At 43.5% G+C, this 16,091-nt stretch overlaps 1 protein-coding gene across 2 annotated transcripts in view; it reads right to left on the bottom strand.

The window, feature by feature from the left end:
- The window catches only part of F8 (coagulation factor VIII), a 143,012-nt gene extending 127,810 nt beyond the window's left edge, over window positions 1-15,202 (bottom strand). Inside the window, exon 1 of one of the 2 annotated variants that reach the window (XM_055563762.1) lies at window positions 14,973-15,202. In XM_055563762.1, coding sequence (XP_055419737.1) covers window positions 14,973-15,118 — 146 coding nt within the window. In that variant the 5' untranslated portion in view covers window positions 15,119-15,202. The remainder of the gene's footprint in view (window positions 1-14,972) is intronic. The other variant, XM_055563763.1, reaches the window with a different exon arrangement.
- Between the last annotated feature and the right edge of the window lie 889 nt (window positions 15,203-16,091).

Below are 16,091 nucleotides of genomic sequence, written 5' to 3'. Positions count from 1 at the left end.
ACACGGGTTCGCAGAGTTGGACACTACTGAGCATGCGCGTGCATGCACACACACACACACACACACACACACACACACCCACATCCATTTACGCATGGATCAGCTACTGAATCAGACATTTCATAATTATGTTCAATTCAGTCACTCAGTCATGTCCGACTCTTTGCGACCCCATGAATTGCAGCACGCCAGGCCTCCCTGTCCATCACCAACTCCCGGAGTTCACTCAAACTCACGTCCATCAGGTCGGTGATGCCATCCAGCCATCTCATCCTTTGTCATCCCCTTCTCCTCCTGCCCCCAATCCCTCCGAGCATCAGAGTCTTTTCCAATGAGTCAACTCTTCGCATGAGGTGGCCAAAGTGCTGGAATTTCAGCTTTAGCATCACTCCTTCCAAAGAACACCCAGGACTGGTCTCCTTTAGAATGGACTGGTTGGATCACCTTGCAGTCCAAGGGACTCTCAAGAGTCTTCTCCAACACCACAGTTCAAAAGCATCAATTCTTCAGCGCTCAGCTTTCTTCACAGTCCAACTCTCACATCCATACATGACCACTGGAAAAACCACAGCCTTGACTAGACGGACCTTGGTTGGCAAAGTAATGTCTCTGCATTTCAATATGCTGTCTAGGTTGGTCATAACTTTCCTTCCAAGGAGTAAGTGTTCTTTAATTTCAAGGCTGCAATCACCATCTGTAGTGATTTTGGAGCCCCCCAAAATAAAGTCTGACACTATTTCCACTGTTTCCCCATCTATTTCCCATGAAGTGATGGGATGCCATGATCTTAGTTTTCTGAATGTTGAGCTTTAAACCAACTTTTTCACTCTCCTCTTTCACTTTCATCAAGAGGCTTTTTAGTTCCTCTGCACTTTCTGCCATAAGGGTGGTGTCATCTGCATATCTGAGGTTATTGATATTTCTCCTGGCAATCTTGATTCCAGATTGTGCTTCTTCCAGCCCAGCATTTCTCATGATGTACTCTGCATAGAAGTTAAATAAGCAGGGTGACAGTATACAGACTTGATGTACTCCTTTTCCTATTTGGAACCAGTCTGTTGTTCCATGTCCAGTTCTAACTGTTGCTTTCTGACCTGCATATAGGTTTCTGAAGAGGCCTGTCAGGTGGTCTGGTATTCCCATTTCTTTCAGAATTTTCCCCAGTTTATTGTGATCCACACAGTCAAAGGCTTTGGCATAGTCAATAAAGCAGAAATAGATGTTTTTCTGGAACTCTCTTGCTTTTTCAATGATCCAGCGGATGTTGGCAATTTGATCTCTGGTTCCTCTGCCTTTTCTAAAACCAGCTTGAACATCTGGAAGTTCACGGTTCACGTATTGCTGAAGCCTGGCTTGGAGAATTTTAAGCATTACTTTACTAGCATGTGAGATGAGTGCAACTGTGCTTGAGCATTCTTTGGCATTGCCTTTCTCTGGGGTTGGAATGAAAACTGACCTTTTCTAGTCCTGTGGCCACTGCTGAGTTTTCCAAATTTGCTGACATATTGAATGCAGGACTTTCACAGCATCATCTTTCAGGATTTGAAATAGCTCAACTGGAATTCCATCACCTCCACTAGCTTTGTTCTTAGTGATGCTTTCTAAGGCCCACTTGACTTCACATTCCAGGATGTCTGGCTCTATGTGAGTGATCACATCATCGTGTTTATCTGGGTCGTGAAGATCTGTTTTGTACAGTTCTTCTGTGTATTCTTGCCACCTCTTCTTAATATCTTCTGCTTCTGTTAGGTCCATACCATTTCTGTCCTTTATCGAGCCCATCTTTGCATGAAATGTTTCCTTGGTATCTCTAAATTTCTTGAAGAGATCACTAGTCTTTCCCATTCTGTTGTTTTCCTCTATTTCTTTGCACTGATCGCTGAGGAAGGCTTTCTTATCTCTTTTTGCTATTCTTTGGAACTCTGCATTCAGATGCTTGTATCTTTCCTTTTCTCCTTTGCGTTTCACTTCTCTTCTTTTCACAGCTATTTGTAAGGCCTCCCCAGACAGCCATTTTGCTTTTTTGCATTTCTTTTCCATGGGGATGGTCTTGATCCCGGTCTCCTGTACAATGTCATGAACCTCCGTCCATAGTTCATCAGGCACTCTATCTATCAGATCTAGTTCCTTAAATCTATTTCTCACTTCCACTGTATAATCATAAAGGATTTGATTTAGGTCATACCTCAATGGTCTAGTGGTTTTCCCTACTTTCTTCAACTTAAGTCTGAATTTGGCAATAAGGGGTTCATGATCTGAGCCACAGTCAGCTCCTGGTCTTGTTTTTGCTGACTGTATAAAGCTTCTCCATGTTTGGCTGCAAAGACTATAATCAGTCTGATTTCGGTGTTGCCCATCTGGTGATGTCCATGTGTAGAGTCTTCAACTCAATGAAACTAAGCCATGCACTGTGGGGCCACCCAAGACGGGCAGGTCATTGTGGAGAGGTCTGACAGAATGTGGTCCACTGGAGAAGGGAATGGCAAACCACTTCAGTATTCTTGCCTTGAGAACCCCATGAACAGTATGAAAAGGCAAAATGATAGGATACTGAAAGAGGAACTCCCCAGGTCAGTAGGTGCCCAATATGCTACTGGAGTTCAGTGGAGAAATAACTCCAGAAAGAATGAAGGGATGGAGCCAAAGCAAAAACAATACCCAGTTGTGGATGTGACTGGTGATAGAAGCAAGGTCCGATGCTGTAAAGAGCAATATTGTATAGGAAGCTGGAATGTTAGGTCCATGAATCAAGGCAAATTGGAAGTGGTCAAACAGGAGATGGCAAGAGTGAATGTTGACATTCTAGGAATCAGTGAACTAAAACGGACTGGAATGGGTGAATTTAACTCAGATGGCCATTATATCTACTACTGCGGGCAGGAATCCCTTAGAAGAAATGGAGTAGCCATCATGGTCAACAAAACAGTCTGAAATGCAGTACTTGGATGCAATCTCAAAAACGACAGAATGATCTCTGTTCGTTTCTAAGCAAAGCATTCAATATCACAGTAATCCAAGTCTATGTCCCAACCAATAACGCTGAAGAAGCTGAAGTTGAACAGTTCTATGAAGACCTACAAGACCTTTTAGAACTAACACCCCCCCAAAAGATAATTATGTTAATGTTCCCCAAATGTTATTCTTTGCCTCAATTATTAAAAGTCTTTTAGGTTAAGGCCGATACCCAACTTTTTCCTGTCTCCCTATCTGACAAGTTAGGTTTACATGTCCTCGGGCCCAGTCTAGTTTGAGTAATCAAAAGGACTAAGGTGAATCGTAGCATAGAAAGCCCCAGCCAAGCTGGCAGAAAATACAAAATGGTTGTAGGTGATTATTTCTACTCACTGATTTTCATGTGCCAATTTTTGTATCCCATGGAGTAGTTTTGCAGTTTTCTACATGCCATAGAAGGCTCTCTTCCTGGTTTATGCTCTGACCACCTAATTCTTGTCTGTCATCATATTTTTACCAATTGGTAATCTTTCAACAAGCCAAGGAAGTGTAGGCAAGAGGCATGGACATTTGAGTTATAAAGATTCATACGGAGAAAACAAAGCTCTTGCCTTGACAGAAAGCTTTCATGTGGAGAGTCAAAAAAATTGAGCACTCACCCCCTGCAAATGTATATTCATTCACTTATAAACCATGTACTGCATGCCACTGTACCATCCCAGGACACATGCTAGAAATATGCAAAAAGAGAGGCTTTAAAGGTATATAAATAAATGTAGAGTGGGTGTTGTTTCTTGTCTTATTGCCCCTCAGGGGTTTTTGCAAAACAGGATATACAAGAGATTGAGAATGGTACAAAGGACAACAATAAAGATAAATTGCTAAAAAGAGCGGCAGCTTCTGATTGTGGGTATTGGTATACTTGGAGTGATAGGCACACTATACTTGGGATTACTATGAAGTGAAATAAATAACAAGGCATCTCGCATTTATTACTTACTTCTTTCTCAACCTTATGCTAAAACAAAAATTTCAGCATTCCTTTAAGGAGTAGCTGCACCAGAGAATAATTTATTCTCATAAGAAATTTTTTTGTTTGTTTGTTTTCTTAGAAGGGTTTTAGTGGGAATACTGATGTAGAAAAGGCAAATGCAATCTAAAATGGTAAAAGTTGCTAAATTGGAAAATCACTGACCTACAGGGATTGTAAACTTTTTCCAACTTTTTGTTGCAGTAAAACATACAAAACATAGTATTTACTATCTTAAACATTGTTAAGTATACATCCCATTAGTACTAAGTATATTAATTTTATTAAAATAACAATAACCATCCCAACCACCCTTCTGCATAACTCTTTTTACCTTGCAAAACTGAAAGTCTAACTCCTCAGTGCCCACTTCCTCCAGGTCCTGAAACTATTAGTCTACTTTCTGTCTCTATAGAGTTCACTACTGTAAGCACCTCATGCAAGTGAAATCACACAGTATTTGTCTTTTTGTGACCGGTTGATTTCACTGAGCAGAAACTCTTCAGTGTTCAATTATTTTGCAGTAGATGTAATAATTCTCTTCTTTTTCAAGCCTCAATACTATTCCATTTGATGTATATATCACGTTGTTTTTTTTTTTATGTATTCATTCATCGATGGATATTTGGGTTGCTTCCGTGTTTTACTTATTGAGAATAATGCTACTATGAACATGGGTGTACAAACAGCTCAAGACTCTGCCTTCAATTATTTTGAGTCCATACTCAGAACTAGAATTGCTGAGTCATATGACAACATGAATGGAAGGGCAGGGAAGAGTGGCAAGAAAAGGGGTAGACCCAGACAGACACACGGGACAGCCACTCATGGAAGGATGCTCCATGAGCCCGAGATGGGGTCAAGACCGAGGAGGAAGGATCAGCCAAGGAAGTGAGGTAGACGTCTCTTCAGAAAATGGAAGGGTTTGGCTGAACCTGAACATGGGAGCGTGCACTTAACATTTACCTTCCTCCACGTAAAGTCAAGATGGTCGGAAGCACAAAAGAAAGTGGCCAAGTGATGCAGAGGCGCAGAGGAAGACCTCTGCAGCCTTGCAGGGGTCAAGCATCAAGACTGACTGCAAATACTCTTCCCAAGTGTGCGCGGACCTCTCTCAGGGAGGCTGACTGAGGAGGCCAAGAGGAGGAAGGAAGGAAGACCTCATCTTGAACTTTGAATAAAGATGTCATTGAGAGGTGCCATCAGGGGAGCTAGGAGACCATTCTTCTGGCCCTTTTCAAATGCGATCTAGTGAATTAAAAGATAAGTGACTCCCCGCCTCCCTCCCATCCCAGAGAGCCTTGCATCTCAGTCCATCCCAGGCTTTCCAGATCGCCCCAGAAAGCACATGCCCAGCGAGCAGCTTGGCCAGCCCAAGGCCGGGACAGATGACTCTGTGCTGGCTGAGGGCCTGAAGCCAGCATGCTGATAAGGAAGCCCTTCCAGTAAAATCAGCTGATTCATGGAGCATGGAGTGGAGACCTGCATGGATTGGGGCGAATGAGCGGATCCTCAACAGCCCATCTCATCTAGTCCTGCTACACGGTCGCTGGTACCTCACGTTACACTTACAGCCATGTCAGGGATCCCTGGAAACCAGTTGCTAAGGGGGGAAAAAACTCTGAGCTTTATTTCTAGATGGGTCAGCTTGCTGTGGGGCTTCCCAGGTAGCTCAGTGGTAAAGAACCTGCCCGCAAAGCAGGAGATCTGGGTTCGATCCCTGGGTTGGGAAGATACCCTGGTAGAGGAAATGGTAACCCACGCCAGGATTCTGACCTGAAGAATCCCACGGACAGAGGAGCCTGGTGGGCTACAGTCCATGGAGTCGTAGAGTCAGACACGACTGAAGTGACTGATCACACACACACACACAGCTTGATACCCAGGGGCAAGCCAAAAATGGACTGACGCTGTATCACAGCCCCACTCAGGGTTGGACTTAACAGAGAGTGGAGAAGGAATATCCCCCAATGGGCCACAGTTTGGCTAAAGTTGTTGCTTCTTCACTTTGAACAGAAAGAGAAACAGCCCAATGTTCAAATATATTGAGACTGATGGACAGCAGCAGATAGCTTGACTGTCTGTTCAGGAGCCTAGAAGGAAAAGGACTGGAAAGTGAGGGACACTAATGTCTGGGGCCAAAGCATATTAGTCAGTGGGTGCAAAATAAAAAGACCTGCATGTCCTATGTTCATGCCTCAGACAGTATCTATTGTGGAAGAAGCATAAAAGAATAACATAGACAACATGACTGACTGTTACCATTAGCCAGCCTTGACACATGTCATCTCTGTGCTGTCAAGATATAAGCTAAATGGCTATGGAGAGAATTAGTGAATGGACCCAAAAGCAAAGTTTCCCACTGACTAAGGCTGCAGCCATGAATTAAAAATAAGCTTACTCCTTGGAAGAAAAGTTATGACCAAGTTAGACAGCATATTAAAAAACAGAGACATTACTTTGCCAATAAAGGTCCATCTAGTCAAAGCTATGGTTTTTCCAGTAGTCATGTATGGATGTGATTGTTGGACTATAAACAAAGCTGAGCACCGAAGAATTGATGCTTTTGAACTGTGATGTTGAAGAATTTTGAGAGTCCCTTGGACTGCAAGGAGATACAACCAGTCCATCCTAAAGGAAATCAGTACTGAATATTCATTGGAAGGACTGATGTTGAAGCTGAAACTCCAATACTTTGGCCACCTGATGCGAAGAGCTGACTCATTTGAAAAGACACTGAAGAGCTGACTCATTTGAAAAGACACTGAATAGCTGACTCATTTGAAAAGACACTGATGCTGGGAAGATTGAAGGCAGGAGGAGAAGGGGATGACAGGATGAGATGGTTGGATGTCATCACCGACTCAATGGACATGAGTTTGAGTAAACTCCAGGAGTTGGTGATGGACAGGGAGGCCTGGCGTGCTGCGGTTCCTGGTGTCACAAAGAGTCGGACACTACTGAACAACTGAAGTGAACTGAACTGCAGGCTCATTTAACTAGTGTCATCTCCAAAAATCCAACCCACCAGCAAGAGAAACCACTGCTGAGTTCCCAGTTGGTCCATCACGCACACTAGCCAAATATTTGGTGGCAAAATGATTGCCTTAAATCCCTTCCATCCTAGCAGGGCTGGTGCTTCAGTCTGGTGGGAAGTGACATGTATTCCAGGGATATGTTAGCTTTCCTGCCTGCTGGGTCTCAGCTAGCACTGGCACCTGAGGACTCACCGAGGGTTTGATTCACTGATTCAGGATCCCATATGGCATCCTAACAGATTGGGACCAGTGTACAGCAAAGGAGGTGATGCAGTGAGCCCACGACCATGGCATTCATTGGATTTATCGGATGCCACCCCATCCAGATGCTGGGAGGGATTGGGGGCAAGAGAAGGGGACGACAGAGGATGAGATGGCTGGATGGCATCACTGACTCAATGGACATGAGTCTGAGTGAACTCCGGGAGTTGGTGATGGACAGGGAGGCCTGGCATGCTGCAGTTCATGGGGTCACAAAGAGTCGGACACGACTGAGCGACTGATCTGATCTGATCTGATCTGACCCCATCCAGAAACTGCCAGACAGAGAAAGGAATTGGAGGACCTCTCTACCTAAAGCTCCACGAAGCTAGAGGGTCAGCCTCCAAGGTGCCGGATATGCATTGATTCAGAGATGCTTTTGGGGCCCCAATGAGAACACAGGGATTTAGGAACCAAAGAATGACAGCAAACAAATCTCTTTTCCCCTATGACTCCCCCGAGGAGTCTGTGCCGCCCGTCCCCGCCTGTAGCTCTGTTTGGGCTCAGCGATTCCAGAAGGTCCTTGCAGCTAAACACAGGGGTCTCACTGACTGAGAAGCCAGGGGCGCCCCTTGGGTACCCAGGACTACCTTACCCAAGGAGCGGCGCGCCAGAGGAGCCCACGGGGAACCGCCACGAAGAGGAGGTGGGTACCGCCCACCGGGAGGCGGGCAGGACTGGGTCACACCCCTGGGCAGCCCCCACAGCTGAGGGGCACAGTGCAGCGGCCCCTGGGACCTGGAGCAGTTGCCCCCGATACACGTGAGGACATGGAGGGTGAGTGGGTGGGGGCCGTGATGGAGACGAGGTTGCGGGGGTGGAGAATGGCTCGGAAAGTGCGCGAACCCGGCCACCTGGGCTCTGGGTGCTGCTGGAGGCCCACCCCCACCCCCGCCCCCGCCCCCGCCCCCGCCTAGAGCTCAGGTCTCTTCTAGAGGCCGATGCCCCGCCTACAGTGGCCTGGACGTCTCCTCTCCAAAGCAGCCCACGGGCCCTTCCCAGGGAGGCCACACCCACCCCAGAGCAGACCGCACCCCTTTCTGGAGCAGGCCTCGCCCCTCTTCAGAGCAGGCCACACCCCCTCCCAGGATAGTCAGGGTTCAGTGGAACCGGTGGCTGACTTTATTTTTTGGGCTCCAAAATCACTGCAGATGGTGACTGCAACCATGAAATTAAAAGACACTTACTCCTTAGAAGGAAAGTTATGACCAACGTAGACAGTATATTAAAAAGCAGAGACATTACTTTGTCAACAAAGGTCCATCTAGTCAAGGCTGTGGTTTTTCCGGTAGTTATGTATGGATGTGAGAGTTGGACCATAAAGAAAGCTGAGCGCCAAAGAACTGATGCTTTTGAACTGTGGTATTGGAGAAGACTCTTGAGAGTTCCTTGGACTGCAAGGAGATCCAACCAGTCCATCCTAAAGGAGATCAGTCCTGGGTGTTCATTGGAAGGACTGATGTTGAAGCTGAAACTCCAATACTTTGGCTGCCTGATGCGAAGAGCTGACTCATTTGAAAAGACCCTGATGCTGGGAAAGATTGAGGGCAGGAGGAGAAGGGGACAACAGAAGATGAGATGGTTGGATGGCATCACTGACTCAATGGACATGAGTTTGGGTAAACTCCAGGAGTTGGTGACGGGCAGGGAGGCCTGGTGTGCTGTGGTTCATGGGGTCGCAAAGAGTTGGCCATGACTGAGTGACTGAACTGAATGGCTGATCATTACGGAGATACAGGGGCCTGGTGGCCTTGGCCCAACCGGGACAACTCAGAAGGGTCATCTGAGCTCCAGAGTTCCGTGGAGGGCTGGCCTGCACAGCGGCCCAGTTTCTCCCTCTGCCCACTCCTGCTTCCTCGGGTATTGATCCCAAGACAACTCTAAATAACGTTCCTACAGGACAATCTCTATCTCACAGTCTGCTTCTAGGGAACCCAATCTGTGACACTAATTAATATTTCAATGTGCTCTAATTTCATCCATCCCTGGAAATTTCCATGGCACTAGCTTTGGCATAGACCTACAGGGCTTTTAGTCATTGAACCTTGAGTTGATTTGTCCCATCTCCTGGCAACCTTGAGGCACAGTCATCAACTCCTCCCTAGTTTGTTCCCTTCTCCTCTGCCTAGTCCATCTCCTTGATTCTGCTGAGTCTGCCTTACCCAGTTTCTCTGAAGTTGCCAGTGGTTTCTAACAAGACTCAGATCTATGTCCAGAGATAGGTATTTTGCTACACACTAGCACAGTGCTTTCACTTTAATATTTCTGACTAAAATGAAAATCTAAGACATAAAAAGTGTTTACTAGATCAAGAGCTTGGAAGACCAGAGAAGGAACAGGATCACCAGTACACAGAAACAATTTTTTTCTCTCTCTGAGGGGAAAGGGAAAAATCAAAAGCTAGATAAAAGAACAAGGTTGTGCAACAGAGAAAACAGAAGGCCTAGGCCCTAGTCAACTGGGACGTGATTTATAACTCCGATTCAGCATAATCTGCACAGTAAGTGACAAAATGTTCCTAGGTTCACAGGTTTTACTCTTTCCTAACTTATGTGGGGTTTTGTTTGTGTATTTCCCTTGGGCTTTGATATATAAATCTTGCCAAATATATTTCGCAACAATGTCCTTGACGTGAACTGTTCTTTCACATTTTATCTAAAATCCATCGGAAAACCTATTATATTCCCTGACCTTTGCTTAGAAGAAGTTGAGCAGCTGCAGGAATAGATAATATAAAACTGAATTTCCCAGATGTTTATTTCAAGTCTTGGCAGAGGTTGTCAGGATATGTTCAGAGTCAGCTTATCCTGTTAATCAGTATCAAAATAATCTGGACTATAAAATGGTATCATCAAAATAAAATTCTATCAACTTTTTCCTGGTAAATACATGTGACTACCTATAAAACAAAAGAAATCTAGATACTAAATAAATCGTTTTCTCCATTCAGTTTTATACAGACTGTGATTCACTATACCTCAACCTGCACGCTATAATACAAGCACAACATATTAAGTACAATTATCTCAACACTAATTTTTAAATAGTCCAATATTAACAGATAAATGGCCAATGGTTCATTTAGATACCAGGCTACTGATCGTCTGGGCCTCTACTTCAGGATCAGTCACACTGCACAACCACAGGCTTGGATCCCTTCCTTAAACTATACACAAAAATTAACTCAAATAACTCAATATAAGAGCTCAAACTATAAAACTCTTAGAAGAAAGCACTGGTATAAATCTCTGTGACTTTGGATTTGGTAATAGCTTTTTAGATATGATACCAAGAACACAAGCAACTAGCAGGAAAAAATAGATAAATTGGAATTCATCAAAATGAAAATCTTTGTGCTGTGAGAAAATTTTGAAAACAAGTGTACTTGTATCCAGAATATATAAAGAATTCTCAAAACTCAACAATAATAAGACAACCCAATGTAAAAATGGGCTAAATATTTGCATCATTGTGTTATTAAATAATATACAGGAATGGTCAATCACAAATGTAAAGACGCTCAGTATCTTTAGTATCAGAGAAATGTAAAATTAAACATACAGTAAGATATCAGTCATTAAAATAACTAAAATACTTAAATACATTAAAATAACTAAAATACTAAAATACTTCAGTTCAGTTCAGTCACTCAGTTGTGTCTGACTCTTTGCGACCCCATGAACTGCAGCATGCCAGGCCTCCCTGTCCATCACCAACTCCTGGAGTTTACCCAAACTCATGTCCAATGAGTCAGTGATGCCATCCAACCATCTCATCCTCTGTCTAGCAACATCACATACCCAGTATGTGTTGCAACTGGCACTTTCATGCATTGTTGATGAGAGTACAAAATGGTATAATCATTCCAGAAATCTGTTCATAGTGTCTTATAAAGTTAAATGTGCATTTTCACATGATCCAGCGATCTCACTCATCGAATATGCAGCTAAGATAAATGAAAGCGGATGGCCACACAAACACTTGTACAGGAATGTTCACAGCAGGTTTATTTATATTAACCCCTGGAAACAAGTCAAAGGTTAACGTGGCAGTGAAAAGGTATACATTGTGATATATTCCCTCAAAAGAGCACTAATCAGCAATAAAAAGGACAGAACAACTTCATGTGACAGTCAGCATTAAAAAGGACAGAACAACTTCATGTGACAGCCTGAGCAAATTTCCAAATCACAATGCTTAAGATAAAAATCCAGATACTGAAGAGTGCATACTGTATGAATTTACTGATATAAAAGTCTTGTAAAGTCAAAAGCAAATTTGTAATTCCAGAAAGGAGCTTGTTGCCTGGTGCCAGGTCAAGGTAGAGAGACTTACTAAAAGGTTGCAGGATGATTGATTGGGGTGGTGTTTATGTAACTGGTATGATTTGTCAAAACTTCTCAAACTGCACATTTAAGAATCTGTGTGTTTCACTATATGTAAATTATACCTGTGGTAGGGAAAATGTCTCTCATGACCTCTGCCCCTTGGCATTATGCTCAGGAATATGTTCTGTTATGTGGTAGAAGAAACTTGACAGATGGAATTAAGGTTGTTAATCAGTTGGTCTTGAGATGGGAGAGGATCTTGAAATGTCTGGGTGGGTCCAATGTAACCATGAGGATTCTTAAAAGTGGAAGAGGGAGACAGAGCAGAAGTTTTAACAGATGTCATGGAAATTGAAGTTAGATCTGAAGCATGAAAGAGACTTGATGTACACTTGTTAGCATGAAGATAGAGGGCACTGCATGGAAACTGAAAGAAGGAACTAAATTCCAGTTGAGCCTGGAAGTGGGTTTCCCCCCACTCCCCCAAGCTGGAGCCTCCAGTAAGGACCATAGCCCTGTAAACACCTTGATTTTGGCCTTGTATGATCCCAAGTCGAGTTCCTAGTTGAGCCCACCTGGATTTCTGACCCACTGAAACTGTGAGATAATAAGTAGATGTTATTGCAAACTGCTACGAACAAAGCTAGTGGAGGGGATGGAATTCCAGTTGAGCTATTTCAAATCCTAAAAGATGATGCTGTGAAAGTGCTGCACTCAATATGCAAGCAAATATAAAAACTCAGCAGTGGTGACAGGACTGGGAAAGGTCAGTTTTCATTCCAATCTCAAAGAAGGGCAGTGCCAAAGGATGTTCAAACTACTGCACAATTGCACTCATTCCACATGCTAGCATGCTGCTAAGCTAAGTCACTTCAGTCATGTCCGACTCTGTGTGACCCCATAGACGGCAGCCCACCAGGCTCCCCCGTCTCTGGGATTCTCCAGGCAAGAACACTGGAGTGGGTTGCCATTTCCTTCTCCAATGCATGAAAGTGAAAAGTGAAAGGGAAGTTGCTCAGTCGTGTCCAACTCTTAGCGACCTCTTGGACTGCAGCCTACTGGGCTCCTCCATCCATGGGATTTTCCAGGCAAGAGTACTGGAGTGGGTTGCCATTGCCTTCTCATGCTAGCATAGTAATGCTCAAAATTCTCAAAATGCTCAAGCCAGGCTTCAACAGTACGTGAACCAAGAACGTTCAGATGTTCAAGCTGGATTTAGAAAAGGCAGAGGAATCAGAAATCAAAAAGCCAACATCTGCTGGATCATAGAAAAAGCAAGAGAATTCAAGAAAAACATCTACTTCTGCTTCATTGATGATGCTAAAGCCTTTGACTGTGTGGATCTCAGCAAACAGTGGAGAATTCTTAAAGAGATGGGAATACCAAACCACCTTACCTACCTCCTGAAAAACCTGTATGCAGGTCAAGTAGCAACAGTTAGAACCAGACATGGAACAACAGACTGGTTCCAAATTGGCAGAGGAGTACAACAAGGCTGTATACTGTCACCCTGCTTATTTAACTTATATGCAGAGTACATCATGAGAAATGCTGGGCTGGATGAAGCACAAGCTGGAATCAAGATTGCCATGAGAAATATCAATAACCTCAGATATGCAGATGATACCACCCTTATGGCAGAAAGAGAACAGGAACAAAAGAGGCTCTTGATGAAAGTGAAAGAGGAGTAAAAAAGCTGGCTTAAAACTCAACATTCAAAAAACGGAGATCACGGCATCCTGTCCCATCATTCATGGCAAATAAATGGGGAAACAATGGAAACAGTGATGAACTTTATTTTCTTGGGCTCCAAAATCCCTGCAGGTGGTGACTGCAGCCACAAAATTAAAAGACACTTGCTCCTTGGAAGAAAAGCTATGACAAAACTAGATAGCATATTAAAAAGCAGATATATTGCTTTGCTGACAAAGGTCTGAATAGTCAAAGCTATGGTTTTTCCAGTAGTTATGTATGGATGTGAGAGTTGGACTATAAAGAAGGCTGAGCACCAAAGAATTGATGCTTTTGAGGTGTGGTGTTGGAGAAGACTCTTGAGAGTCCCTTGGAATGCAAGGAGATCCAACCAGTCCATCCTAAAGGAAATCAGTCCTGAATATTCATTGGAAGGACTGATGCTGAAGCTGAAACTCCAATACTTTAGCCATCTGATGCGAAAAACTGACTCATTGGAAAAGATCCTGATGCTGGAAAAGATTGAAGGCAGGAGCAGAAAGGGAAAGAAATTTTACATAGTCATTAAATTGACTTGCACAGGATTCCATTAGGTGTTAATGAGTGAGAAAAATGTATAGTATCCTATTTTTGTAAAACAATGACAAAGAAAACCTTTATTTGCATATATGTGCAAACATGTGTGTTCATGAATCTATATTACCATACTAGGGCTACCCGATTGGGGATAATCAAGAAGAAGGTTCAGGTAGAAGAAATGTAGGTAGCAAAGCAAGCAGAACAAAAAAGATTGTAATACTTGTATTACATGACCATATATAATATTTACATTACCATCAAGTATGTACTGGGCTTAAAACTTTATAATACACATTTAAAGAAAACACAACAAAATTGTAAATAAATGTTTTCAGCATTCAACTCAATAAGCAAACAGTTAGATCAACAAAATGAACCAAAGGAAGTAAGGAAGAAGAAATGAACTGATGAAAGTAAAAGTGGAAATTGATGGACCCAAAAGACGCAAGTTCCTGACAAAAGCGATAAAATCCAGAAACGTCCTAAAAATATTACTTGTAAGAGAGGTAACGAGAACATACACAAGCTAAGAACAGAGATATAACTACAGACACAAAAGAGGTTAACAATATCACATGACTACTATGTGACTTGATTCCAATACACTATAAAATCTAGGCATAATGGATTGCTTTCTAGGAAAATGTATATAAATAAACATCGACCGAAGAATAGGTAGAAAATCTGACTAAATCAATGACCACAGATAATATTGGAAAGATTACTTAATCCTACTCTCCAAAATGTGCCAGAACCCAGAAAAGATGAAAAGCTTCTGAATTCATGGTTAATACTATCTTTACACCAAAACTGGGTAATACTGATGGGTCTTGTTGCTCTTCTCCCTGATAGAAGTTTTGTTCCATCTCTTATGCTTCTTGCCTCTCTGCCCTCACTCTATCCCACTCTCCAGTTTCCAGAGTGGCAGCATGTGACAAATAGGTTATATCTATGAAAAGGATTGGCAGTGACTTGGAAATGCTCTTTAGGGCTTCAGTAGTATCACAGCCACTGTAACCCATGTCTGTATCTTCCGCCAGCCAGAGTCCCACACCCACCATCCTGCCCAGCATCTCAAGAACCTGGGTTTACCTCGTGTTCACATGCAGCTCACTGAGCAGTTCACTTCGCATATAGTCCCAGGAGAGTTCCACTGCACCCAGGTAGTATCTTCTGATGGCACCGAAGCTGCATGGCCAGAGGCACAGAAAGAAGCAGGTAGAGAGCTTGATGTGCATGGCTCTGATGGCTGGAAAATGTTCTACTGGAGAAGTGAAAAATCAGTTCTCTAAAAACATCCTAGGCTTCCAGGAGGCAAAAAAAAAAAAAAAAAAAAAAAAAAAAGGTAAATTTTCTATGATTTCGTGAAAAGTTCCAAAATTTTCGGAAAGGACATTAGGGGACTTAAGAACAGCATGAGAGCTCAGCAGTGGCAGATAGGATTGCTTCCTTTTGGGTGATGGGAAGCCACCACAGGAAGAAGTGAGTAGGAAGAGGAAGGCTGAGCTCAAGCTTAACCCGTTCACCTCTGAAAGCAGCAGGGGCCCAAGACTGTTGCTTTGATCAGAACCTTGGAGAAAAGGAAGAAGTGGGCTCAGGTGAAGAGGAGGACCAAGCTGTCTTCATATTCCTGGTGGCCTCCAACCCTCTTTCTTACCAGCAGGAAGAAGAGACACTCAGGATGTCAAAGATTCTGGAATCTGTGCATGAGCAAGAGCAACCCGCATGCTAAGAGTTGCCCCTGCTTTTCCCCTTGCCCCTCATGCAGACACCACTGAATGACCTTTAAAACTATAAAGCAGATCCAGTCACTTCTTTGCCCAGAACCCTCCACTGGCTTCTGACCTCATTCAGAGCAATAGCTTACATTTGGACCATGTCCTAGAGTCTTCCCTAAGGTATTCTCTGGTGGCTCAGATGGTAAAGCATCTGCCCACAATGTGGGAGACCCAGGTTCGATCCCTAGGTTGGGAAGATCCCATGGAGAAGGCAATGGCCACCCTCTCCAGTACTCTTGCTTAGAAAATTCCATGGATGGAGGAGCCTGGTGGGCTACAGTCCATGGGGTCACAAAGAGTGGGACATGACTGAGGGACTTAACTTTAGAGTCTTCCTGATGGTTTGCATGTCCTTTTCCCCTACCTCTAAGGTTTCACCTCAGTCTGGCTACTGGCCTTCTTGTTCTAAAACACTGAGCACCTGAATCTTAGC

The sequence above is a fragment of the Bubalus kerabau genome, chromosome X (assembly GCF_029407905.1).
Source record: "Bubalus kerabau isolate K-KA32 ecotype Philippines breed swamp buffalo chromosome X, PCC_UOA_SB_1v2, whole genome shotgun sequence".
Classification (NCBI taxonomy): Eukaryota; Metazoa; Chordata; class Mammalia; order Artiodactyla; family Bovidae; genus Bubalus; species Bubalus kerabau.
This window is presented reverse-complemented; position numbering and strand designations above follow the sequence as displayed.